Genomic DNA, 27,200 nt, shown 5'->3' with positions numbered 1-27,200 from the left:
ACCATGTCTGTCTGCCTGCAAGCTGGAAGAAATCTCTTCCTACTCTAAACTCTAGTAGCACTTGATGCAAACTCTTTTGCATTTACTCCTTAATAGACAGATCTCATCTTCCCTTGCTAAACTTTAAGCTTGAAGGCAGGTTATGTTGAAGAGGAGTTTTTGTTTTCCTTAAGGCACTTAATGTGGGAGGTGTGGAGAATATTTCATAAACCAACTTTTAATGGCAATAAAGTCTTTTGTGGATTTAAGAGATGCAAACTCAGTGAGTGTAACACACTTCTATTTATGTAGCAAGCTTAAAATATTATTGTGGGGGGATGTAGGTAATAAAACTGCTTGAGCTTAGGAAAATATGATATGTGTATTTTGTTAATTGCTCTTTCCATTGAGATAAATGAATAAAAATATGCCCTTATTCTTTATATGTATGTATTTCATCACTGGTAGAAGCCTTTTTCCTCCCTCATTTTGCCTTTTATTCTTTTCCACATGCTTATTTTCTCAATAATTTTTATTTCTACTATTTTTATTTCTCCTTTGAATGGAATTACCTGTTCTCCTAACATGACAAACACTAACCTTTAAGAACCTTTTTTTTCCCTTCTTAATCCTCACCTGAGGATTTTCCATTGATTTTTATTTTATTTACTTATTTTTTTGGTACTGAACCTGGGACTCTATGGTCTGCAGACCAATGCTCCAGCCGCTGAGCCAAAATGGCCAGGGTTCCATTGATTTTTAGATAGAGCAGAAGGGAGGGAGGAGGAGAGAGACCGAGAGAGGGAAACATCGATGTGAGTGAGAGAGAAACATTAAATGGTTGCCTCCCACATGGCCCGAGGGCTGGGGCTTGAACCTGTAACTCAGGTACATGCCCTTGACCGGGAATCGAACCCAAGACCTTTGGTCCATGGACGATGCTTTAACTACTGAGCCAAACTGGCCAAGGCTAAGAACCCTTTTTTTTTTTTTTTTTTAATTTCTCTCAACCAGGAGCCTTTGCTTATTGTACATGACAGTTTTTCCTTATAATTTAAACAAAGGCACATACACCTATAATTATTATTTTGCCCAGAGGCTGGTTGTCATGGATGTTCAAAAGCATGTTCATCTTCATCTTTCCTTTTGAAGCCGATGAAATCTGATTTTTTTAAAGAATGTCAGCTATTGATATACTATCTATGCAGAGTATTAATTGTTTTTTTTTTTTTTTAATTGAGGTATAATTGATGTACAACATTATATTAGTTTCAGGTATACAACATAATGATTCAATATTTATCTGTATTGTGAAATGATCACCACGATAAGTCTAGTTTTAATATCACCTTAACATAGAATTTTTTCATGATGAGAACTTTTAAGATCTACTCTTAGCAACTTTCAAATATGCAATACAGTATTTACTATAGTAGCCATGCTGTACATTACATCCCATGACTTATTTTAGAACTAGAAGTTTGTGCTTTTGACTCTCTTCATCCATTTTGCCTATCCCCCAGAGTAGTCTTATCTTTGAATATGAAGTCTTTGTTTTCTTACATACTTACTATTTTTTTTCCTTCCTCAGACTAAGTATTAGACCTTAGGAAAATGTTGGATCGTTACATAAGCTTTTAAGAGAGCTATAGTGGCTAAATTCTTCTAAATTGTTTGTGTTGGTTAAATATTAAAGTTCCAGTGATACTGACTACATTAACTTGTTCAGAACTTGCATTATGAAAAATTTAAACATAAACAAAAGTAGTCAGAAAAATAGAATGAACCCCTATGTACCCGTTACTCATATTCAGTAATGATCAACTCAGGGCCAATACCATTTTTTCTATACCTTTTTCTCTTTACCCACACTGGCTTATTTTGAAGCAAATCATAGACACTATATATTAATAAGCATTTCAGTTTATATCTCCACAGGAGAAGGATTCTATAAAGAATCCTTAAATATAACCCCAAAGTGTTGTTTTTGTGATATTTTGCACATTAATGGACTGATGAATATGCCATGCTATTTTCAAGACAACTAGATAGTACAAGCCTCTGAGTTTCTTCAACTTTTGTAGTGTGATTAATCTCAAGGAAAATTGTAAACAGACTGGTCTGAACTGATAGAGTGCTGTACAAATTGCTTCTACCTTCTGCAGAGAATCACATTTCTTCACCCCAGTTTCTCACTCATATGGCTACAGCTCAGGGAGGCCACCCTCTTATTTTATAAACTCATTATTAGTAAACTTAGGAAACAACGCTGTCTGAATCCTAGGTCCTTGACCTATTAACATCAGTCCTGTGACACAGGCTTACGCCTTGGCTCTCTTCCTGGAAAATTCCAGAACTAAATAAAAATCATTTCAAAAATCATTTCTAAAATCCTGATAGACATGTTTTGCCAAGAATGTCAGTTATTGCTTGACAGATTGGCATTAGCCTTTAAATATTAGATTGTGTAATCACAATGTCATTCAAGGAAAATAGGGTGGTGGGTGGCTGGCATTTTAAAAGTAAAACGAACTTGGCTTCCTAGGAATGTTAATCATTCGTCTACTGAAAGTGCTTGTACTATTTTTTAATAGTGAAAAGATAAGTAAAAAGCAGTGTTTCATAAATAACTTCGATCAGAGGTGAGTAAAATGTGATTTTATGGGTTTAATACATTTACCAGAATAATATCTGAAGGATATTTTCAAGCTTTGAAACTGAGAAAGTAATGAAGGAAGCTTCTAGTGACTTCCCACCAGTCTGCTAGCCTGACCAGCACATCTCAGAAATAGCTCATTATTTTTGTCATTGTAATCTGCCTTCTCATTGCCTTCCTTGCCCTTGACTTGGCAGCAGAGAAGAGAAAATCATGGCCTCCATCATAAATACACATGGTAATAGCAGTCAAGTAATTTTAAATTTTTTTGTGGACAAGTCATTTATTTGTGATGATGGAATGGCTTCTTTTTAAATGTAATGTTTTTCTTCAACTAAACTTAAATCCTTTTTTACATCTGAAGTGTCTGTACCCCATTCCAAGGCAACATAAATTTAGCACAGCTTCTCATTTTACCAACTTAGTAGAAGTTTTAAAAGTTTTATTCAGTTTTCTTTTAGCTTTTCATAGAAATGGACTATAAGAACTCTTTATTTTAATTTACAGAATAGTGTGTAAAGACAGACCCAGTGTATCTTGCATGAGGACTAAACCAAGGATTATGGGAAAGGAGGTTTAGAGCACTGATTTCTAATCATGGGAAAGGGGAGGTTTGGGGTGACTGTTTGAGAAGGAGAATCTTCTTTGGAAAGTGGATAAAAGTGTGGACTAGATCCCAAACAGACCACAAAATGGAAGAAACCTGGATTTATTGCATCATATAAAGAATAGAAAAGGTATCTTTAATTTTTTAGAAGAGACATCCATGTGGATAACTCTTAATTTTAAATGATTAATGAAGAGTAATTGCCAGAGATCAGTACCGTTCTGGTTGATAGATTCTATTTCTAGAGATTTTTATATTATACAATTAGGTTACAACTTCTTTTGTTAAACTCATTTAATCTTCTGTTTTAACTCTATTCTTTCATTATCCTTATAAATTTTAGTTTTGTTTAATGGCTGGGATATCTTTATCTGTACTACTATCCAGTTGACTACTTCTGAATATCTCACATTGGGTAGAAACATACATTAGTTGCTCTGGGTGGTAGAGGCACACACTAGTAGCAGCCTATTATATAAATGGTTTATAATTCATTTAACCAATTTCCTACTGATAAATATTTAGATTATTGCCATTTTAAAATTTCAAATATTTTAGTAAACATGGTATCAGACACACTGACTTTAGAACTTTTATTAAATAATAAAATATATACAAAAAGTGCATAAATAGTTTTTATAGCTCAATGATAAATGGAACAATAAAGGTGTAATTAGCACCCTCAGAAATCCCTAAGGTTTCTGGCCACTTTGGCTCAGTGGTTAGAGTGTTTGCCCAAAGACCAAGGTGTCTCTGGTACCTCGGTTGCAGGTTCGATTCCTGGTCTTAGTTGGGAAGCAACCAACTGATGTGTTTCTCTCACATCAATGCCTCATCCCAGCCACCCACCCCCATCTAGAAAAATCAATGGAAAAATATCTTCCAGTGAGGATTTTAAAAATCCCTGAGTGGTCCTGGCCGGTTTGGCTCAGCGGTTAGAGCGTTGCATGTACCTCAGTTGCGGTTTGTCCCTGGCCCCGGTTGGGGTTTTATGGGTGGCAACCACTCGATGTGTCTCTCTCACATCAGTGTTTCTCTCTCTTCCTCCCTCTCTCCCTCCCACTCTATCTGAAGATAAATGCAAAAATGTTCTCGGGTGAGGATAAAAAAAAAAAATCCCTGAGTGTGCTCAAAGCTCCTTTCCAATTATCATAGTCCCTACTAGGCTAATCCTATTCTAACATCATTGATTCGTTGAGCCTGTTTTATATGTGAGTAAATGGAATCTTAATCTTACCATATATGCTCATTGGTGTCTGGTTTCTTTCACTATTATATATGTGAGACTCATACATTTATGTGTAGCAATTCATTTTTTATTGGTGTGTAATATTCTGTTGGGTGACTGTACCATAATTTATTCTTTATATTGTTGATGAACCTTTGGGTTGTAACCTAATTTTTGGATATTACAGATAGTGCTATGAACATTCTTAGACATGTGTTGTGGTGAACTGAGCTATAGATATCTGTCGGGAGTAGCACTGATGGGCATAGGGTGTGCATATGTGCAGCTTTACAACGCCAAGTTTTTCAGTGATTGAAACCATTTCACACTCCCACCAGCAGTGCCTGGTTATTTTTAAAACATAACTTCATAGGAGTGAAATTTGAATAAAAGAGTAAATTCATTTTCAGTTTTGGAATATAGTGCTAAATTTGTCCTCTGGAATACTAATTCATACTCTACTGAACACAAGGTTTTTTTATCCAGCTTTCATCTTTATCAACTTACAGTGAAAAATGTCTCCTTTCTAAACTGAGTTGAACTTTTTATAGCTTAATTTTGCCCATTTGAATTTTCTTTTATTAACTTGGCTGTACTGGCCTTTTCTTTGTTGAGGTGTTTCTAATTTTGCTTATTGCTTTGTAATAACTCCTTCCTTACCTTTTTTAAATAAAATTTTTGGTCATGTGCTATACTTTTTTTCTTCTTAGGTCGTCCTTTGTCTTACCTGTCTTTTACAATATAGAAGTTTTAAATGTGTGTGCGTGTTTGCATCTGCTGTTTTTTCCCAGTGTGGTTTCTGGCTTTGGTGTCATTGTTAGGAAAGCTTTCTTACCCTCAAGATTTTTTTTTTTAAGTGTTTTCTTTGATGACTTTATTGCTTGTATTTAATTTTGTTTATTGTAACTAGATTTGACTTCTTTTTCTTTCATTAATACAAGGGTGCTTTTTATTTATTTATTTATTTTTAAATTTTTATTGTTGAATGTAGAATGTATTACAGATGTTCCTCATTTTTCCCCCATTGACCCCCTCCTCCCAACCCCCCTCCCGCCTTTTCCCACACTATTGTCTGTGTCCATTGGTTATGCATATAAGTTCTTTGGTTTATTTCTTCCCACCCCCCCCAACCCCTTTCCCTTTGAGGTTTGTCAGTCTAGCAGTGAATTTGTACTTCTTAATCCCTTCACCTTTTTCACCCATTCCCCCAACCCTCTCCCATCTGGCAACCAACAAAATGTTCTCTATCTATGAGGATGTTTCTGTTCTACCTGTTCATTTTGTTTGTAGATTCCATTGTTGATAGATATGTATTCATTGCCATTTTGTTTGTTCATACATTTTATCTTTTTCTTCAAAAAGACCCTTCATCATTTCATATAATAACGGTTTGGTGGTGATGAACTCCTTTAACTTTTTCTTGTCTGGGAAACTCTTTCTATGGACATCGAGTCTAAATGACAGCTTTGCAGGATGGAGTAATCTTGGTTGTAGGTTCTTGCTTTTCATCACTCTGAATATTTCTTGCCACTCCCTTCTGCCTGCAAAGTGTCTTTTGAGAAATCAGCTGACAGCCTAATGGGAACTCCCTTGTAGGTAACTAGCTGCCTTTCTCTTGCTGCTTTTAAGATTGTCTCTTTGTCTTGAACCTTTTGCATTTTGATGATGATGTGTCTTGGTGTGGGCCTCTTGGGGTTCATCTTGTTTGGGACTCTCTGTGCTTCCTGGACTTGTATGTCTGTTTCCTTCACCAAGTTAGGAAAGTTTTCTGCCATTATTGTTTCAAACAGGTTTTCAATTTCTTGTTCTTGCTCTTCTCCTTCTGGCACCCCCAAGATGCGAAAGTTGGCCCGCTTGAAGTTGTCCCAGAGGCTCCTTACACTATCCTCATTTTTTTGGATTCTTTTTTCTTTTTGCTGTTCTGATGGGCATTTTTTGCTTCCTTATATTCCAAATCGATGGTTTGCTTCTTGGATTTACGTACTCTACTATTGGATCTGTGTAAATTATTCTTTATTTCAATTAATGCCTCCTTTATTTCTGACTGTGCATCCTTCATTTCTGACTGGCCCTTTTTTATGCTCTTGAGGCCCTCACTAAGTTCACTGAGGTTCGCACTAAGTTCATTGAGCATCTTTATAAGCAGTATTTTGAACTCAGCATCTGTTAGGTTGCTTATCTCCATTTCACTTGGTTCTTTTATTGGGGTTTTGTTCTGTTCTTTCATTTGGGACCTGGTTCTTTGTCTCCTCATTTTGGCTGCCTCCCTGTGTTTGTTTCAGTGTATTACTTAACCAGAGGTATGGGGCTATCTGGGACCAAATGCTGCTTGTTTGAAAGAATTTAGGAAAAACCTGAAGCAGGATCCAAGACAGGCCAACCCTATGGTTAAGCAAGTGGCAACAGCTTGGGTGGGCTTGAAAGTTGGGTGGGCTTGAAAGTTGGGTGAGGCGGGGCCTCAGGGAGTCACCAGGGCGGGGCTACCAGTGTGAGCCAGGTTGCTGGAAGCCCAGATATGGCAACTTTCTGCCGCCCCAGGGGAGGGCTCACCAAAGGAACAAAGGCCTCTGACAGCATGTTTGTCCCTGAGAAAGCCCCCTCTCCAGCCCTCACTCCAGTGCCAAACAGCTCAGTTCTTCCCTGTATGTCTCTGGCGCCCCTCGAGCTGCCTCCCCTCCAAGCTTAGAGGGAGGGAGTCCGATAAGTCCGTGCACGGGCCCTTTAAGGTGCTGCCTGGGGCTCCAGCCGCATCAGCTTCCCTGAGCCTCAGTTCCTGCTGGTTTTTCTTTCTTTTTTTTTTTTTTTTTTATTTTTTATCCTCACCGGAGGACATTTTTCCATTTTTTGTTCAGGTAGAGTGGGAGGGAGAGAGAGGAACAGAGAGAGAGAGAGAGAAACATCGATGCGAAAGGAACACATCGAGTGGCTGCCACCCGCACAACCGACCAGGGCCGGGGACAAACTGCAACCGAGGTACATGCCCTCAGCGGGACCCGAACCCGGGTCTCTCAGGACCGCAGGCCGACGCTCCAACTGCTGAGCCAAACCGGCCAGGGCCCTGCTGGTTTTTCCAGCCAGAAGTTATGGGGATTCTCTTCCTGGCACTTGAACCCTGAGCGGGGCACCTGGTGTGGGACGGGGACCCCTCAGTCCTCAGGAAGGACCTTCCCAGCTGCGGGAGCCTCCTGATTTTTATCCGCCACACGGCGGTGTGGGACCAGCCCGTCTGCCTCCGCCCCTCCTACTAGTCTCGATGCGGCTGCTGCTTTAATTCCGTAGTTGTAGGACTTCCATTCAGCTTGATTTCAGGCGGTTTTGAATGATGGTTGTTCTGTAGTTTAGTTGTAACTGTGATGTGGTTGTGGGAGGATGCGGTACCGCGTTTACCTACCCGCCATCTTGACTGGAAGTGTGATCAAGGGTGCTTTTTAAAGTTTTTTTTTTTAATCCTCACCCGAGGACATTTTTTTATTTTTAGTTCAGATGGAGTGGGAGGGAGAGAGAGGAAGAGAGGGAGAAACATTGATGTGAAAGGGACACCTCGAGTGGCTACTTCCCACATGACCCCAACCAGGGCTAGGGACGAACTGCAACCGAGATAATGTGCCCTTGGCCGGAATCTAACCTGTGACTCATTGGTCCACGGGCCGATGCTCTAACCGCTGACCCATACTGGCCAGGGCATAAAGTTTTTAAGAAAATGTTTTTATTGATATTTTTAGAGAGAGGGGAAGCGAGAGAGAGAGAAAGAAACATCAGCCCTGGCCGGTTTGGCTCAGCGGTTAGAGCATCGGCCTGCAGTCCTGAGAGACCCGGGTTCGGTTCCCGCTAGGGGCGCGTACCTCGGTTGCAGTTTGTCCCCGGCCGTGGTTGGTCGTGCGGGTGGCAGCCACTCGATGTGTCCCTTTCACATCGATGTTTCTCTCTCTCTCTCTGTTCCTCTCTCTCCCTCTCTGTTCCTCTCTCTCCCTCCCGCTCTGCCTGAGCAAAAAATGGAAAAATGTCCTTGGGTGAGGATAAAAAAAAAAAAAAAGAAAGAAACATCAGTGTGAGAGAGAAACATCGATTGGCTGCCTGCCTCCTGCTCGCCTCCCACCGGGGATCGAGCCCGTAACCCGGGCATGTGCCCCAATCAGGAAGCGAACTGGGACCTCTCAGTCCATGGGACTATGCTCAATCCACTGAGCCACACTGGCCGAGCTTAAAGTTTTAAAACAATTTAAACATGTTGTTCTCTTCTATATATTTCATTAGCATTAGTTTTGGAATATTTTGCAGGATGTCAGAGGGTGACTGGTTAGGAAGAATATAGTATACCAAAGTATGCATGTATATGTCATTTCACCATGAGAAGGAAGTCTGTTTTCCAGTGTCGATAGTATCTGAATCCTTTCTGGGTGTATGTTACTAAAATGTTATATCAGATTAGCATAGACTAAATTATTTTATTTAATATCTCTAGTGGATATTGTTCAAGTCTTTTCAGCAAAGGACTTTGCCAAAAATACACCTGGCCTTTCTTTTCTGTGGCTTATAGCACAAAGGATTGGAGAATTCAATACTTAATTTCAAACCTTTAAAAATACCATTTTTTCCTGTTTAAGAGATCATTTAAAATTTCTTTGGATTCTTTCTCTTTTGCATAATAGTACATGTAGTTTGTACTGCTGATTAAGATAAGACCAATCTATCATATATATTTTTTATCCTCACCCGAGAACATTTTTCCATTTTTTGTTCAGAAAGAATGGGAGAGAGAGAGAAACACTGAAGTGAAAGGGACACATCAAGTGGCTGCCTCCCATAAGACCCAACCAGGGCTGGGGACAAACTGTAACCGAGGTACGCGCTTTTAGTGGGAACCGAACCCGGGTCTCTCTGGACTGTGGGCTGATGCTCTAACCGCTGAGCCTAACTGGCCAGGGCTGTCATAGACCGCGACCAGTAGTCCTGTCCTCTGCTGAGATGGATTGGTTTGGTTTGTGTAATTGAATCCTAGTACCTTAAAAGGTGTGAGGGTGTCAAGGACAGGTAGGTTGTTGAGAAAGAGAATATAGAAGTGTTACTCCTTTGTTTTTATAGCCCCAGAGCCCCGCAGTCTAAAGGGGATGGAGGCTCAGGAAGTTCAGGAGAGTAGGTGAAAAGAAATACTTCAGACAGGATTTAAATTGTTTTTTGGTTTTTTTTTGCTGGTCTTTTGCATTTGGTAGCACAGCAGTTGTAGCAACATTGTGTTTCTATTTTGATTATTTTCAAAGCCAGAGAGAAAATTGCGGGGATTTTCCTTAGTAAATCCATAATTTTAATAGCATAGCATTTCCAGTTTAGGAGAATCAGTGTTTTCCCAAGTATGTGAATTTGACTAAAGGGAATACAAGATTTATGTTAAAGGCTTATTGGGGATCAACTACAAAAGAGAGAGTACAGAGGGGAGAAAATGTAAGTGCCTGTTTTCATTTATATATAGTATGTACAAAAAGCCATTTTACACATTTAATCCTTTTAATCCTCACAGAAATCCTGTGAAATGGTGTTTTCCTGATTTGCAAGGAGAAAACAAAGGCTCAGGGAGTGAATTCACATTATTTTGTCTAGGCTCACAAACCCAGTAGATGTCTGGGATTTGAACACCAGTCTCTGAATCTAAAGCCAATTCATATTCTTTTCACACAAGTATATATTGACTTCTAAAATACCAAATTTATTATGTTTTAAAATACTTTATCGGTTTTATATAAATGTTGGTAACATTTAAAATGGCATATGTTGGAGATGTCATCTTTGGTTCTTCTAGGTAATATAAAGCCTGTGTAATTTCCTTTACCTTCCACCTTAGCATTGAGAGTAAGCATGAGGTTACAATCCTGGGAGGACTCAATGAATTTGTAGTGAAATTTTATGGACCACAAGGAAGTAAGTACATGTGTTGGTATGTGTTCTTCTATTATAGTCTTTTTTATTCTTAATAGACAATGAAAATATCAAAGACATGGTGTATGTGTGGTTTTTGAAAAGTAAATTTACTTGAACTCTAGAATCAGTGAGGAAATCTTGCTGTTAATCACAGTTACTTCATATGCTTTTCTCTTTTATCTCTGTGTGACATTATTAAATATAAATTGTGAATTCTAGGTTTTGTATGAATGGATACATTGATAGTTTAGGGAAATGAATTTTGTTTTATTTATTTTTCTGGTGTTTTTGTGGAGTGGGGCATGGGGTAGATTGAAATTAGAGGCTATTACCAAAATAACTTGGACGGTATTTAATACTTTAAAGAATCAGGTAATATGAAGGAAAAAGTGAACCTTTTCTCATTTTCTAACTGGATTTTTAAAAAATCCTCACTGGAGGATATTTTTCCATTTATTTTGAGATAGAGTATGGGAAGGGGGGAGGGAGAAGCAGAGAGAAACATTGACGTGAGAGAGATACATCAACTGGTTGTCTCCTGTCCGACCCTGATTAGGGCTGGGGACCGAACTGCAACCAAGGTATATGTGCCCTTGACTGGAATCAACCCCCGTGACTCTTTGGTCCTCAGGCTGATGCTCTAAACACTAAGCCAAACCAGTCAAGACAAGTAGATTTTTTTTTTATCCATTGATTATTAATTTATTTATTCATTTATTTATTTTTAGAGAGAGAGAGAGAAACATTGATTTGCAAGAGACACATCAATTGGTTGCCTCCCATATGCACCACAACTGGGGACAGGGGATTGTGCCCTTGATCAGGAATTGAACCCGTGACCCTTTGGTGTGTGGGCTGATGCTCTAACTACTGAGCCAAACCAGCCAGGGCCTAACTGGATTCTTAAAGAAAAGTATTTTAATCTGAACATACAGTTAGTTATAAGAGGTTCCTGACTCTCAAGGGAATTAATTTGCAAAGTTTTCAAAAGAGATCAGGATTTAATATTTCATTTACTCAGGTTTGTTTTCTAATTTGGATACATATTTTTAATGTGTAACAATTTTACTTCTCTTTCAGCACCATATGAAGGCGGAGTATGGAAAGTTAGAGTGGATCTTCCTGATAAATACCCTTTCAAATCTCCATCTATAGGTAGGTAACTACTACCCAGTTTCTCTCCTTAGAGAGTTTGGAAATCAAAGAGGAAAAGAAAAAAAATCCTACATTTTGTAAGAGATAATCCAAATATGGTTCGTTAACTGAATTTTTCCTTCTTTGGCTTTGGGTAAATTAATCAGTGACTTTTTAGGGGACTTTTAGGGTGTGATAGAAAATGTTTAAATATACCCTTTGCCTGACTGTAATGACTACAATTCTAGGTTTTTCTTTCAGGGTCAGATTTAACACTTATAAGGCTCACATTGTCCATTGTCTGTAAGCAATAATATAATAAATAAATCTTGCCCGGCTGGTGTGGCTCAGTGGTTGAGTTTCGACCTGTGAACCAAGAGGTCGCCGGTTCGATTCCTGGTCAGGGCACATGCCCAGGTTGTGGGCCAAATCTTCAGTGTGGGGCATGCAGGAGGCCGCCAATCCATGTTCTCTCTCATCGATGTTTCTATTTCTCTCTCCCTCTCCCTTCCTTTCTCTCTAAAATCAATAAAGAATAAAAAAATTTTTGAATAAAAAAAATATAAAATTTTACTTTAATTGCCAGATTGTTGGAATTAATATTACATAGTATCTTTTCTAATTCTATCATTTAAAAATCCTCTCTGTGTCCATTTCATTTTATTCATTCCAGCTCTGGGTACCTAGCAATGAAATGACATTTTTCATTCTCTTCACTCCCAATCTTTAGTCCTTGAAACAGCTGAAGAAAGTAGAGTAAAAACCTCAGTGAGCTTGTGTAAAGAAGTTTTCCTCACCTTCATTTTCCTTCTGCTCTAACTGGTGATATTTTGAAGGTGTCACCCCCATTAAGGCCCTTGTGACAGTTTAGGTATTTTCATGTCAGATGCAGTAGAGGTAGGTATGTCTGATTGGAGGTTAACACCTTAACTATTTTGAGATTATAGAATGATAGTAACTTAGCTCAGGTAGTAACTTAAGCCAGCTTTTAAAATTTTCATTTTGTAGGTGACTTCAAAATATTATAAAATACTGACCAAGTTTAAGAAAAGAAAATTGGAATATATTGAAAATTGCCTGGCAGTCACACAAAGCCTCATGTTCAGAATTGCCAGAGTTCAAACATCTTGCTGCTGCTGTGGGCTTATCTTTGGAACTAGTGCCCGATCTCTGGAAGATTAGACGCACACCCCTGCCCCAACAAAAGGGTGTTTGTTTGATTTTTTAATCCTCACCCGAGGACATTTTTTTTCCATTTTTTTTGTTCAGATAGAGTGGGAGGGAGGGAGGGAGAGAGAGAGAGAGAAACATCAACGTGAAAGGGACACATCGAGTGTTTGCCACCCACATGACCCTACCAGGGCCAGGGCAAACTGCAACCGAGGTACATGCCCTTAGCGGGAACCAAACCTGGGTCTCTCCGGACCACAAGCCAACGCTCTAACCGCTGAGCCAAACCGGCCAGGGCCAAAAGGTCTTTTTAAAGAGGTAGATCAAAGACATTGTGAGCTTTATGCTTTGATTGTAAGGCCCCACAATTATGCCTAAGATAAGTAATACAGAAAAGTTAGGATAGTCACAGACTAATAATTCCCAGTCGAATGCAGCAGCCTGTCTGCCAGCATCTAGCTACTTTATATGCTTTAGAGCTTTATGCTATAAAAATACTACAGAGCGTCTCTTAATTCCTTCTGAAGCTAGGAACAGTTAGTGCTCATTTTAAGAATAAACTGCTGCCATGGTCGGTTTGGCTCAGCGGTTAGAGTGTTGACCTGCGGTCCGGAGAGACCCAGGTTCGGTTCCCGCTAAGGGCATATACCTCGGTTGCAGTTTGTCCCTGGCCCTGGTTGGGTTGTGTGGATGACAGCCACTCGATGTGTCCCTTTCACGTCGATGTTTCTCTTTCTCTCTCCCTCTCTCTCCCTCCCACTCTATCTGAGCAAAAAAAAAAAAAAAAAGGAAAAATATCCTCGGGTGAGGATAAAAATAAAATAAACTGCTGAATTCCTCTTATGGTCTCTTAGGCAAGTTTTCTAAACTCAGTAATTGAGAAGAACTTTGTGGATAATTGAATTGGAATTGTCCCCATTGCTACAAGGGTCTCTGAGCTTTCGAATTACCAACTGGTGAACTAGGAGGGGAGCTGTGAGGTGTTGAGTCTTTGGGACAATCCCCAAGGATATATACTTTACTATCTGTGTAGTTGGCAACAGCCCTGTCCCAGTGCCATTCTAGGGTAGTAGGTTCCACTCAGTTTGGGAGGGCTTTTCATCATGTTGTGGTTCCCTGTTTCCCATTTGCTGTCTGGACTTTAGGGTGTTGCAGTTGAGTGGCGTGATCTTTAACTTTTACCAAAAGAATGTCCAAACCATAAAAGTTTATTCTAAGATGTTTCATAAATACCTATTTACTTAGACTAAAAATTGGCATGCTAAATCTAGTTTCGTTACTCTAGATTCCTTGTCAGAGAAGAAACAGTATAGCTTGTGGAAACTAGTAGTGACCCTATAGAAATGCAATTACAGCCTGGCTGGTGTGGCTCACTGGTTGAGCATCAACCATGCACCAAGAGGTCACCGGTTCAATTCCAGATCAGGACACATACCCAGGTTGTGGGCCCAGTTCTCGGTTGGGGGCATGCAGGAGATGGCAGTAGATGTTCACTCTCATCGATGTTTCTCTTTCTCTCTCTCTCTCTCTCTCTCTCTCTCTCTCTCTTTCTCTCTCTCCTCTTCCTCTCTCTCTAAAAATCAATAAAGGAAAAAAAAATTAAAAAAGAAATGCAATTACATATCCTGTAGAAATGTAGTTATTTCTCAGACCTTGTCCTAACATATTTTTCCAGATAATGCAATTGTTTCATCATAACTTCCAAAGTGAAAATATCTACACTTTAGACATTATTTATTAACTAATGACACAACAGAAGCCTATGTACTTTCTTGTATTAATGATGTAATATGAAATTGGTTGGGACAAATGACAAGGCTAATTTAACTTCTTAATTTTTCCTTTGCCTTTCTGTGTGCTTTTAGAATTTGTAATACCTACAAATGTATACCATCTTCTCTTAAAAAAGTATATCTAGTTGAAATATTTGTACAAGCTGTTCTTGTTTCCTCCAAAGGAAGATTGCATAAGAGAGATTTAATAAGTTGTGTGGGGTGACCCATTTTCAAGTTGTCAACAATGTAATTACTGTTGGAATGCGCTTTAAACACTTCAAGGGGATAGTGGCTCATTTAGAATAAGCAAGGCTTCCTTTTTGAGTTGTATAGGTAGTTATAGAATTATACTGAATGGCAAGGAGAAAAGAAAAACCCAACTTCAGTGTTCTTTGTAAACCCTGCCTTTTATAGAATCTAGATAGGCATATACCTTTTTCCTGAGCCAAAGTTAGAGCTCTTAAATATTAAGGTGTATAAATTTAGATTGAGTATCTTTAATGCTTAGATCTTGGAATTTAAAAACATATGTATATACTTTTTTGTTTTATGTTTACATATCTATATATACACACATACTTTTTAATTGTATAAATGCTCTGTATCTATAGTAGGAATGTAAGAAAGTGCAGGTGAGCAAAAATTAAAATGTCTCATAATCCTGCCCTCAATAGATATCATTATTTACTTTTTGGTGTATGTACTTTAAAACATTTTCCTGCATATTTAAGTATATATTCAATATAATGTGACATGCTTGTCTTTGGGATGTCACCCAAAAGTAGTTTGAGAGAGTTTTTATATTTACACAGTTGCATGAGGTGTAACTAAAAATGTCATTTAAAAAACAATCTGCATCTTCAAATAAGTGTTTTTTCAAAATAGTAATAAAGCTCAAATCCTCTTTGGAAAGAGAAGGAATATAAATAGACACCTTGGGAGGTTATAAATTTACTCTTACAATGCCATCATTGTTTTAAGCTCATCTTTTGGAATATTATTTTCTCTTTGAATATCATAAGTGATGGCAAATCTTGATGCTTTGAAGCCGGATATAAATTTTTGAAATGGCTAATGGTCATTTAATCCCAGGGAATAAGGTGAATGGGAAAACTGAGTAACGTCACTTGGAGTATAAAATGATTTATGATTATGAAATTGACTTAAGTGTAAGGATTATGATTTTCTCATAAACTGGTCCTATGGGAGTTTTCAAAGAGAAATTATAAAACTCCTTTAATCAACTTAACATCATTGAAATATTTGCTTAGTTTTTTTGAGTGACTGCTTTGAAATAAATCATATATGATTCTTTCAGTTCTGATTTATTTGAAAGTTAAGATTTACTTTTATCTTTCTCATTCAGAAACATTCCTAGAATGCTTAATGTCCTACAGCACTGCTAAGAGGGTGTGATTGGTCAGTGGACTGGTAATCAGGAAAGAGTGGTTCTGGCCCTGGTTTTCCTTGAGCATGAGAATGATACTCATCTGAACTGTTGTTTCCTCTTCTAGAAAATGAGATGTTGTAATTAAGTGAACTCTGCATGTTTGATATTGACCAGTGTGTAAAATACTCAAGTTATTTGGCATTCTACTGGATAATTAGGAAGTTTGTATAAGGTTTTCACTAGTTAGGAGATCAGTATAAATAAAATATTGCATATGCTTTAGTTACAGTATGTCATTGCTTTGTAGGAGAGGTGTGAGTCAGCACTTCAATTGAGGGGGGGAGAGAGTGTATGGAGGAGATAGGCTTTTACGAAAAATATTGTTTCATGTGTTGAAAATATAATCTTTACAAAGCTTCAGAGATGTGAAAGTGCACATAAGGTCTTTAGAAATACTCTTTCAAAACCCCAAGTTCATGAATTTTCATTTCATGAAGATTTTGTTCTATGCAAAGAAGTTACTGCAGAGACTACCATATTCCATATTTCAGATTCACAGTTTTAAGCCATTGTGTAAACATGTGCTCATGTATTAAGAGAAAGTTTTTACCTAAGAAAACACAGACTTGCAGTTGCTGTGGGGATGAAGATGAGTGATCTCATAAAGAGGGTAATATAGAGCAATTATTTATAAAAATAAAAAAACCAATAAGCACAGGATTTTATGTCTATCTAATTCATGGAATGCAGATTTAAAAATGAAAGCATATATGATTTATCAAATTGACAGGTTAGATATTGTTGGTAAAGGTGTTATGATTTAGTCAATCTAGCAGGATATATTGATTGTTAAAGATTTTGTGTGTTTTGGGTGATTTTACTTAAAAATTAGATTCTCTAAAGGAAGTAGTCAGAGATGTGCTCTAAGATTAATATACAAGAGTATATAAATTGCAGTGTTGTTTTTAAAACTTAAAAGTTGGAACCAACTTGCCTGGCTGGTGTAGCTCAGTGGATTGAGCATCATCCCATGGACTGAGAGGTCCTGGTTCAATTTCCTGTCAGGGCACATGACTGGGTTGCAGGCTCAATCCCTAGTTGGGGGAGTTCAGGAGGCAGCTGATTGATGTTTCTCTTTCTCCCTCCCTCTCTCCCTCCTTCTCTCCCTCTCCCCTCTTCTTCTCTTTCTGAAAAAAAAAATCTAAAAACCTAAAGAGTTGGAACCAACCTAAATGATCCAGTTGATAACAGTTAAATTATGATGCAGCCTAATGAACAAAACATTTTGCAGCCTTTATTCGTGTTTTAACACATCTTTGAAGGTACACACAGGAAAATGTGTACTTTTATGTAGTGTAACTTTTTTCCAATGCAAATTCCAAGTATGAATGCCAAAATATTGAGTATATATTGGCTTAAGGGAATTAAATGTATTTTTCTGTAATTTCCAAATAGTGCACAAGTTCCCTTTGGTTCTAAAAATAAGTATTATTTTTTGTTAATCCTCACCTGGGGATATGTTTTTCATTGCTTTTTAGAGAAAATGGAAGGGAGGAGGGGGAGACAGAGAGAGAGGAAGAGAAAGAGAGAAAAACATTGATGTGAGAGAGATACATTTATTGGTTGTCTCCCATACATGCTGACCATGGCCAGGGATCAAACCTACAACCCAAGTACGTGCCCTTGACCAGGAATCAGACCTGAGACTCTTCAGGGCTTGGGTTAATACTCTAGCCATTGAGCCACACTGGCCAGGGCTAAAAGTAAATATTTTTTATTTTATTTTAAAAGTAAATAATTTTAAACATATGGAAAATGTATGTCTTTTGACTATCCTATCTGCATCATTGTATGCACCTTACACTTTTCTTGTGTTCTTTTCTGGAAAGCCATCAAGCTACCCTTGGCCAAAATTCCTACCTGGTAGCTTGCTAAGGACCTGTTGACCCCCATTTCTCTCAAGCCTCCTTTCTTTTTTCAGTTTTAATTATGTGTGTGCATAAGTGTACATACTGTTTGTTTTCCTTTGTTTTTCTGATGACAGTTTAGCTTACTCTGTCTTGGATACTGTCTTTACACCTTCACACACAACTGTTCTTGACTCCTTTCCTTGCTTCTCCTCTTTTCCCTTCTCTTGGGCTGTTCCCTCTAGCAGTTCTTATCTACTTCTGTCTTCAGTCTGACTGTATCTCTTATGTTCCCCCCTTGCTCAATTTTTCTCTTAAAAAAAATTTTTTTTTCTTTATTGATTTTCTTTTAGAGAGAGAAGAAGGAAGAAGGAGAGAGAGACACACACATCGATGAGAGAGAACATTGATTGGCGGCCTCCTGCATGCCCCCCACTCGGGATTGGGCCCACAACCTGAGCGTGTGCCCTGACCAGGAATAAAACTGGCGACCTCTTGGTGCATGGGTCAACTGATGCTCAACCACTGAGCTGCACTGGCCGGGCTCAATTTTTCTTTTTATTTGAACCAAAAAGGTCCCCTGTTCATAGCTAATAATAACAACAGTACTACTTTTGTTAAAGCTAAGCTAAGGGAAAATAATTATGTCTTTTAATAAAATATTAGATTTAAGATTTTTAGCATCTAAAGGTCTTGAAAGTACCTTGAAGCCCCATCCAAGATCTATAATAGTCTTCATGAGATCACTCCTACTTGTCTTAAACACTAGCATTTAAGAGAAAGTTAAGAAGTTGTTATTTAATCTTTTCGTTGTTGTTGTTATTAATCCTTACCTGCAGATATTTTTCCATTGAATTTTAGATAGAGTGAGAGGGAGGGAGGAAGGGAGGGAAGAGAGAAAGAGAGAGAGAACGATAAAACCCCAACCGAGGCTGGGGATTGAATATGCAACCCGGGTACATGCTGTTGACTGGGAATCAAACCTGCGACCTTTTGGTTCGTGGGCTGATGCTCTAACCGCTGAGCCAAACTGGCGAGGGCTAACCTTATTTTTAAATGATTACTGGCTAATATAGTACTAGAACTACATTCTATTTATTTCAGATAGAACTGTAAAGTATTTTAGAATCTTGTAAATAACCTTAAGACCAGCCTGGGCATACTCTGTCACTCTTTATACTTTTTAAAAATTATTTTATTTTGATATTTTTTCTTTATTGATTTTAGAGAGAGAGGAAGGGAGAGGGAGGGACATAGAAACATCAGTGAGAGAGAACATCAACTGACTGCCTCCTACATGCCCCCCACTGGGGATCAGGCCCATAACCTGGGCATGTGCCCTGACCAGGAATTGAACTAGCGACCTCTTGGTGCATGGGTCGACGCTCAACCACTGAGCCACACCGGCCGGGTTATACTTAGAAAAAGAAAAGAAAACTATGTTTTAAGATCCAGCCAGCTAACAGGTATAGAAACTAACTTTTGAAATACTGCCTGTGTGTGTGTCTCTATATTAACAGTGAAGAGCAGCCTTTCCCAGGAGCAAGCTGTATGTACTATGTGTCTGGATTGCAGTTGGATGATACCAAAGCTGAGAGTATAAGAGGAATGGTTGGTTGAGAACAGTTTTCTGGAGGGACCACTTAATGGTTTGCTGAATGTTGATTGAATGGTCAGGAAAAACCTCTGGCTCATTCTGCAGTGGAATTTGATGTCAATAGCATATAGCAAGAGCTAGCCAAACCCACTGAGTAAATTGGAGACAAAGCGAAAAAGGCATGGGCAATAATAATAGTTAGAATACTGTATTGTGCTGTACTAATGGCCTTCACATTTAGGTCAGCTAAATCATCTAAATAGGATGGCTTAGGTCATCCTGTTCCAAGGGAAACTAGACTAGGTATAGCCTGTCAGAGTCCTTTCTAAATCTGCTATAGGTTCTTTTTTTTAATCCTACCTGAGGACATTTTTCTATTTATCATCAGACAGAGTGGGAGGGAGGAAGAGAGAGAGAGAAACATTGATGTGAGAGGGACACACTGACTGGTGTTTCCTGCATGACCCAACCAGAGCTGGGGACAAACCGCAACTGAGGTACGTGCCCTTGACCAGAATCAAACCTGTAACTCACTGGTCTGCGGGCCGACTCTCTAACTACTAAACCAAACTGGCCAGGGCTACTCACAATATCTTTAGAATGGAATTTTATAATATAGTATAACTAAACTAGAATATTTAATTTTTCTTTGTGTTTTTCTAGATGGAAACATTGTATTCCTTCAGGAACTAGTGTGAGTAACCTAAGTGAGTAGTGTTTAGTCAGGGGTGGACCAGAATTTAGAGTAGAGGAGTGTGTCATTCATGAGAGTTTTGGGTTAGTCATTTAACAAAGTCCTACCTGAACCCACTGTATTTCCACAAATAGAATGAATTCTTAGACTGAGGAAACAAAATTCCATTAAGGTCATCTATATAGTTCTTTACTTACATGAGTTTGGGTTTGAATTTAGTTCCTGTCTCAAACAGTTAAATAATTGTTACCATGTAGTGAACTATAGTTTTTGAATTTCAGTAGAGAGAAACAGGTTTCTAGTAGGAAAGTTTTGTAAAAAACTTTTTAGATAATACTATGAGAATAGAAACAATTGGTAAAAGTTATCTTTTTACTGATGTTTTGAAAATAAAGTTTTTCAGGATGGATTTTTTTAAAAGATTATGTCTGGCAGCTGAGGCAGAACCTGCTTTCTCAAAAAATTGATATGTCTTACATCATTTGTTCTAATCAGCTCCACAAATTTATGGGATACCAGCTGTGTGCAGGGCATTATTCTAGGTAGTAGGGATATAGAAGTGAACAAATTGCTCTCTCGACCCTTACAAATTATTCTTTGGGGGTAGGGGAGAAGATAAAATAAAATTTTAAATGTCTGATTGCTTTATGCAGAGAATGGATATAATAGAATTGACATAATAGCTACCTTAGATTAGGTTTTCAGAAAAAGCCTCTTTGACAAAGTAAATTCAAGCTGAGGTTTAATGGAAAGGGGAAAAAGTCAGTGCAGATCCTTCAAGGTCAGGGATGAGAGCATTCCTGGCAGAAGAATTTGTGAAGACAAAGGCCCGGAGCCAGACAGGTGCTTAGTATTCTCATGGAAGAGAAATAAGGCAGGGAGGCTGGATGAAGAGTGAGATATGAGAGAGGGTGAGGCTTGTAGGGCTTTTAAGGCCAGGTTAAAGGGTTGGGTTTTATTTTTAATGAAATGGAAAAGCCATTGAAAGGTTTTAAGCAGGTTTTAATGATCACTCTACTGTTGTGAGAAAAGAGTAGTGATACTAGTGGTTTAGATCAGAGGCCAAAGCTGAGAAATTGCAGTATGGATATACATTGCTTTGAAGAAATTTGGCTATATTAAGGAAATCATACAAATATCCATGGTACCTAGAGGAAGTTTTAAGGAAGATTTTGGTTTTTATTCTTAAATGGGAGATTTTGAAGGATGAAGGATGTTTTTATGTTCCTTGTAGGGAGTTGTCTAAGAAAAAGGAAAAGCTTGGTGATGGTGTAGGAGGTTTGAAGTAGCAGTGCCTTTGAGATGGTGTTTGAGAAGACCATGAACATCTGAGCTATTGAGGCAGAAGAAATGAGCATGTGTGCAGAGGGTATTTGTTGAGGAAAATGAGGGATCCTGCCAATTGGCTCCCATTTTCTTTGGCAGGGCTATTAAGTCACAGTGAGAAATGGAGAGGAGCAAAGGAAATGGGAGATTTGTAGAATAATGATAAAGTATACAAGCCATTGGAGAGTGGGGAAGCAAGCTACCAAATAAAGGAGAGGGGGAAATTATAGGTGGTGTGAAATCCACAAAAGCTTACTGAACATACTTTTTTTTTTTTAAATCATCACCAGAGGACTTGCGTTTATTGATTTTAGAGAAAGAGGAAGGGGTAGGGAAGGAGAGAAAGGAAAAAAAACCCACATTGATTTGAGAATGAAACATCAATCGGTTGCCTCTTTCAATGCCCTAACCAGGGATAATGTGCCCCAGCTGGGGAATTGAACCCACAGTCTGGGTATGTGCCCTTACTGGGAATCAAACCCAAGACCTTTCAGTGTAGGGGACAATATTCCAACCAACTGAGCTATACCATTCAGGACTGAGCATGCTTTTTAAAAGTTGGTCCATTTGTTTACTTATGTCTCTCCTCCTTGCCAGCCCAGTAGATAAAAACTCCATGAAGATAGTCTCTGGGTCTGTTTTTACTAACAAACCCTTCTCCCTGCCTCAGAACCTGATAGATACAGTGCCTGTTCCGTAGAAGAACACAGTTTACCCTTGAACAATGTGAGGTTAGGAATGCTGACCTCCTACGCAGGTGAAAATCTTGTATAACTAAAGTTGGCCCTTTGAATCTGTGTGTCCCCAACCAAGGAGTTGCCCTTTGAACAAGCAGGTTTGAACTGCATGCGTTAATTGAAAAACTCCCTGTGTAAGTGGACCTGTGCAGTTCAAACCCACGTTGTTTGAAAACTACATTTGTTGTGTAAATGAATGAATGCTTACTTAGTGGCACCCTCAAGTCTATAGAGGATGTGAATGATTGATTCCCTCCATTTTGAAGGGGAGAGGGTAGGGATTATTTGCAAAGGATTGCTAGAGAATGATGATGGTGATGGCTCTTATATCTTAAGTTGAGTAAGGAAGGAGTGAAGATAGGAAGGCTGGTGGGTAGGAAGAAAAAGGGAGGGTCAATGGATTAGAGTTCACAGATGAAAGAATTGTTCATGGAGTGGGGAGCTCTTTGACAAGGATTGGAGACTGGTGGGAAAGAGAATGTCTGAATTTGTGATTTTGGAGGTAAAGCTGTTTGTAGAGATGACAAGGTTCAAGATGTGTCCTGGGAGTATGAATGAGATAGAATAGAGGAAAGATCATTGAGGAAAAGCTTAAGGAACTGACTGAGAGGCCAGGGTGTCAGGACGTGGTCTGTATAGGTCATAATGTCACTTAAAATGACAGGAGTTGCGGGGAAGAGAGACTTGTGGGCCTGATGCTGAAAGTTCTCAGTGACAGAAAAAAACAGTGGTCAGATTGGCCCAATTAATGAAAAATCTGCTGTTAGGGGTCTATAACATCTCAGTTCATTCAGCTTCATCTTCTTATTAGCCAGAGTAAAAATAGTAGTAAGCTTTCCCTCCCCCTCTTTCAGGTCACCTCTAAGGGTGGATAGCCTTGCCTTTGCACATGTTTGCTTCTATCAGATGTGTCCACTTGTTGAAACTGGCTTATGTCAGTTTTAATTCTGTAATTCATTATTATATACTCTCCATTTGCTATCTAACTTGCTGTTTAGGTTAGCATCTACTTTAACTATGGTAGATGATGACCTTTAGCTTTTGAGCTGGTTATTAATTCTGACAGCTTTTTGGCATTAAATCCATTCCTTCCACTTCAGGATTGGTATCTTAATGAAAACATGTATGCTTGGCTTCCTTTTTCTTTAAAGTGAAATTCTTTTAAAAACAAGTAAGTAATGACTTAGTTCTCTTTGAGAAGTTGTTCACACAGTTTAAGATTTATTTATATTCCTGATGTTGGTGAAAACCATATTGCTTTAAAGAACTTCAGAGACTGTATCATCCAGTTACCTAATTTTAAGGATGATAAAAATGAGACTCAGGAAGGCGGAGATATATCACTACTAACTAGTTGCAGAGCTTGCCTTCTGGTTTCCAAGCTCCCCCAAAACCAAATGGAATCAGAATGGTCTTCTTAATTAAAAATATTAGAACAACCGTGTTTTCTTTTTTTAAAAAACATGTTTTTATTGATTTTTTAGAAAGAGGGGGAAGGAGAAAGAGATAGAGACATTGATGTTAGAGACAAACATGAATCGGCTGCCTCCCGCACACCCCCTACTGGGAATTAAGCCTGCAATCTTGCATGTGCCCTGACTGGGAATCTAACTGGGACCTCTCAGTCCATGGGAAGATGCTTATTCTACTGAGCCACACTGGCCGGGCAAGCAACTATATTTTCCATTTTCAGTTTGACGGGGTTACAGGAAACCCAATGTTCCATAATCAAAATATCTTTTAATACTCTTTTTTTTTTTTGGTACGTGCCCCTAGTGGGACTCTCTGGTCCGCAGGCTAACACTCCAACCACCGAGCCAAACTGCCCAGGGCTCTTTTAATACTCTTGACAATTGCTACAGGATTAAGAAATGGATACATAGCCCTGGCCGGTTTGGCTCGGAGCGTCGGCCTGTGGTCCAGAGAGACCCGGGTTCGGTTCCCGCTAAGAGCACATACCTTGGTTGCAGTTTGTCCCCGGCCCTGGTTGGGTCGTGCAGGAGGCAGCCACTCGATGTGTCCCTTTCATGTCAATGTTTCTCTCTCTCTCCCTCTCCCTCCCACTCTATCTGAACAAAAAATGGAAAAATGTCCTCGGGTGAGGATTAAAAAAAATAAAGAAAGAAAGAAATTGATATGTAGGGCTAGATATTCTCATTTTTACAATGAGGAAAGTGAGATGAAATTACAGTCGTTCCTCGTCACTTCATGCTTCGACTTTTGAGGTTTCACTGGGCGATAGAGTGAAGCCGCGAAAGTCCAAGCGAGAAGTAGCGAGGTACAGCTATCTAAAGAATCCTACTTCGCAGAAATTCATTTATCGCTGTAGAGTCTGGAACTGATTAACCGTGATAAATGAGGGCCGACTGTACTTGCTTGAGCTCATTAAGCTAATTATAACATTATTGAGTGCTTATTGTGTACCAGTTACTGGTTAAATGCTATACATATATTAATTCATTTAACCTTCATGACAGTCCTGTTATGTGTAGATACCATTACTTAACCTAGCTTTATGATTAAGGAAACAGAAAGGTAGAGATTGAGTAACTATAACTTGCCCAAAGCTCATAGAGGGGAACTTAGGCGATCTGACTGGAGCCTGATTTTTTAACCACCATGACTTTATGTTTTTTTCCACCATGACTTTGTGTAATATGAGTGGCAGAGACTTGAATTTGGGTCTCGCAATTTGAAGTCCAGTGAAATCTCTATTTTACTGCCTCTGACCATGAAAATAAAATATTGCATGAGTCAGATAGTATGGTTATATTAATGACCAGGAAAGTAAAAGATAAACTATGGAAATAGGAATGTGATTACAATCTTCCAACAATGCAACTACAGCAGAGTAGGTTTGAGGTTGCATGTTTTAGTAATCTGCTAGGTTGGTAGAAGGGTTATGCTATTGAAAGATAACACTTAGTTATAAATGAATTTTTCTTATCCATCCCGCCCATTCCTCAGATTCCATATTATCAGAGAAAGGAAGAAACAGAAAAGAGGATCCCTTGTTGAGTTTAGATCTCCTGAACACACACAGGATCAGTTCAGAAGTTCCCATGACACAGGGCATTGAGAGTGAGCTCCTTGCTTGGTTCCTCACCCAAGTCCATCTCTCCTGAGTAGGGACAGCTCAGCTCTCTGAAAGGACTTCTGCCTGGGTGGAGGCTGCCATGGCTGGGCCTGGCTGTCTGAGGTAAGATGAAAATCTATCAAATGTGCATTAATGCACAGAGCTGGCAGTGTCCCCAACTCGAATCACCATCTGCATGCTAAAAATGGAGATCCAAGTTACTGCCCTTAAACAGTATAGTCTGAGATACTGATAGGGGAGATATGATTCAATCTTTAATAAGTGTATTTTAAATAATTATACTTACTTTAAAAATAGAATTAACCAGTTTGATTCTGAATGGTCTCTTTTATGTGGGCATTTGTCCTGAAGATGGACTATCAGAGTAATTTAATGTATTCACTTACTGTTTTCTCACAGGGACTGCATAAGCTTATAATTAAATTGCATCAGCCACAGCTGCCTCAACCATCTGCATCCATCTTCATTTCATCCCTGGGAGAGAGCTATCATTTTTTGCCTTTGGCTCTCTTTCACCTATTTACCTTAGAGTTGGTTTACCTTGTTTCATGAGTCACTTGTTTGACCTTTTATTTTTTTGAAGATTATTCTAAATGAAATTTCTGTATAAATGACTGGCCCTAGGTATTTCATTCTGTCCACAAATTTGATTATTAAAAATATCCTCAAGTAAAAGGAATCAAAGGTAAAATATACAGTGAGTTTTCTCCTCTTTTATTTACATATTGACCCCAATATCAGAAGTTACTTGAAAGTGTGTGCAACTTTGTACAGATCCCCTCTTGGGACTGGACACAGCAACAGACTGAAATAAAAAAACAGTTTTCAGCATGACTCGGCACTATATTATTTACTTTCTCTACCTATTAGCCTATGGGTCAAGAGATTTGTTATTCTAGAGCAGTTGAGTGTTAGGGTGGAACAAACCAAAAGCATGTTATGTTTCTATTTTTTAATCTGTGCTTTTATATTTTTAAATATGTAGTTTTTCATAAACTCAGTGTGATTTCCTCCAGAATAATCATCTGATTCTCTTTTGCTAAAAGATAAAAGAGGTAGTAAGCTTTTTAGCTAAACATTTGTTTTGTTGCTTCCCTCCCCCACTTTTTACAAGTGCTTGAGCCATGCCAGAGAATAATTGTCTGAAATATTTAAACAAAGGGAGTTCTGAATTTTATCTGGTCAAATCACTGAAATATATCATTAGAAAATGTCTAGTAGTGACTAAAATCTTAAATCATGTAGATTAAAAATGACTTGCTGCTTCCACTTATCATGTTTCCATAAAAGCAGTTTTCAAAATATGTTCTCTTAAAATAGTTCCTGGTCAAATAGAAACAAGTGTTGGGAAAATTCTCTTGTTGTAGAAGTATTCATTAGTGTGGTATTAGCATTGCCAAAAGGAAGGAGAACATGCCAGGGCAAACATGCTCAGCCCTGAGAACATTTCTTTTCTGAATTCCTAGCCTGTTCTTTCTCATTTGCTCCCCTCCTCGTCTAGAAGTTCCATAGTTGTCATCATTATCCAGAATGTAAATGGCTTTGCCAAAATGCTGCCCACAGCCTGTCCAAGAACAAATGTACAGGAGAAACATTCCATTTGTTTTGGGTATTTTTCTAACAATTGTAAAAGCCCAGTGTAGGAAGAGAGCATTGTAGTCTGGAAATTGTTAGAGTTGGTCTGGCTGTGCTTATTCTTCAGAAGCAAAGTTATAAACCCTTGTTTTCTGCCTACTTTGGAATAGTCAACAGATTTTGTGTCTCTTGGTGGCATTTTAGCATGTTGGTAGCTTTGTATTCTCCAGAACACTTCTGTTCCTAAAAATGTGTTTTACAGAATAAATTTCCATTGAGGACTTGATCTCTGGAAATTTCCCCTTAAGTCTTCTGTATTCAGAGCTCTGACCATTGTTATTAATCCTGTATTTTTAGAGCTGATAGTCCATTTACAAGCAGAATAAAACTGAGGATTTTACAGATTATATAGTCT

General features: G+C 38.5%; 1 protein-coding gene across 10 annotated transcripts in view; it reads left to right on the top strand.

The window, feature by feature from the left end:
* Positions 1-27,200, top strand: part of UBE2H (ubiquitin conjugating enzyme E2 H) — a 123,987-nt gene that overhangs the window by 67,315 nt on the left and 29,472 nt on the right. For 5 of the 10 annotated variants that reach the window (XM_036246606.1, XM_036246610.1, XM_036246603.1 and 2 more), the window contains exons 2-3: positions 10,307-10,383; positions 11,464-11,538. In XM_036246606.1, the coding sequence (XP_036102499.1) occupies positions 10,307-10,383; positions 11,464-11,538 (152 nt within the window). Of the gene's footprint in view, positions 1-2,511; positions 2,622-10,264; positions 10,400-11,463; positions 11,539-25,080; positions 25,313-27,200 lie in introns of those variants that run through there. The other 5 variants (XM_036246605.1, XM_036246600.1, XM_036246607.1 and 2 more) reach the window with 3 other exon arrangements.

The sequence above is a fragment of the Molossus molossus genome, unplaced genomic scaffold (genome assembly GCF_014108415.1).
Source record: "Molossus molossus isolate mMolMol1 unplaced genomic scaffold, mMolMol1.p scaffold_m16_p_7, whole genome shotgun sequence".
Classification (NCBI taxonomy): Eukaryota; Metazoa; Chordata; class Mammalia; order Chiroptera; family Molossidae; genus Molossus; species Molossus molossus.
This window is presented reverse-complemented; position numbering and strand designations above follow the sequence as displayed.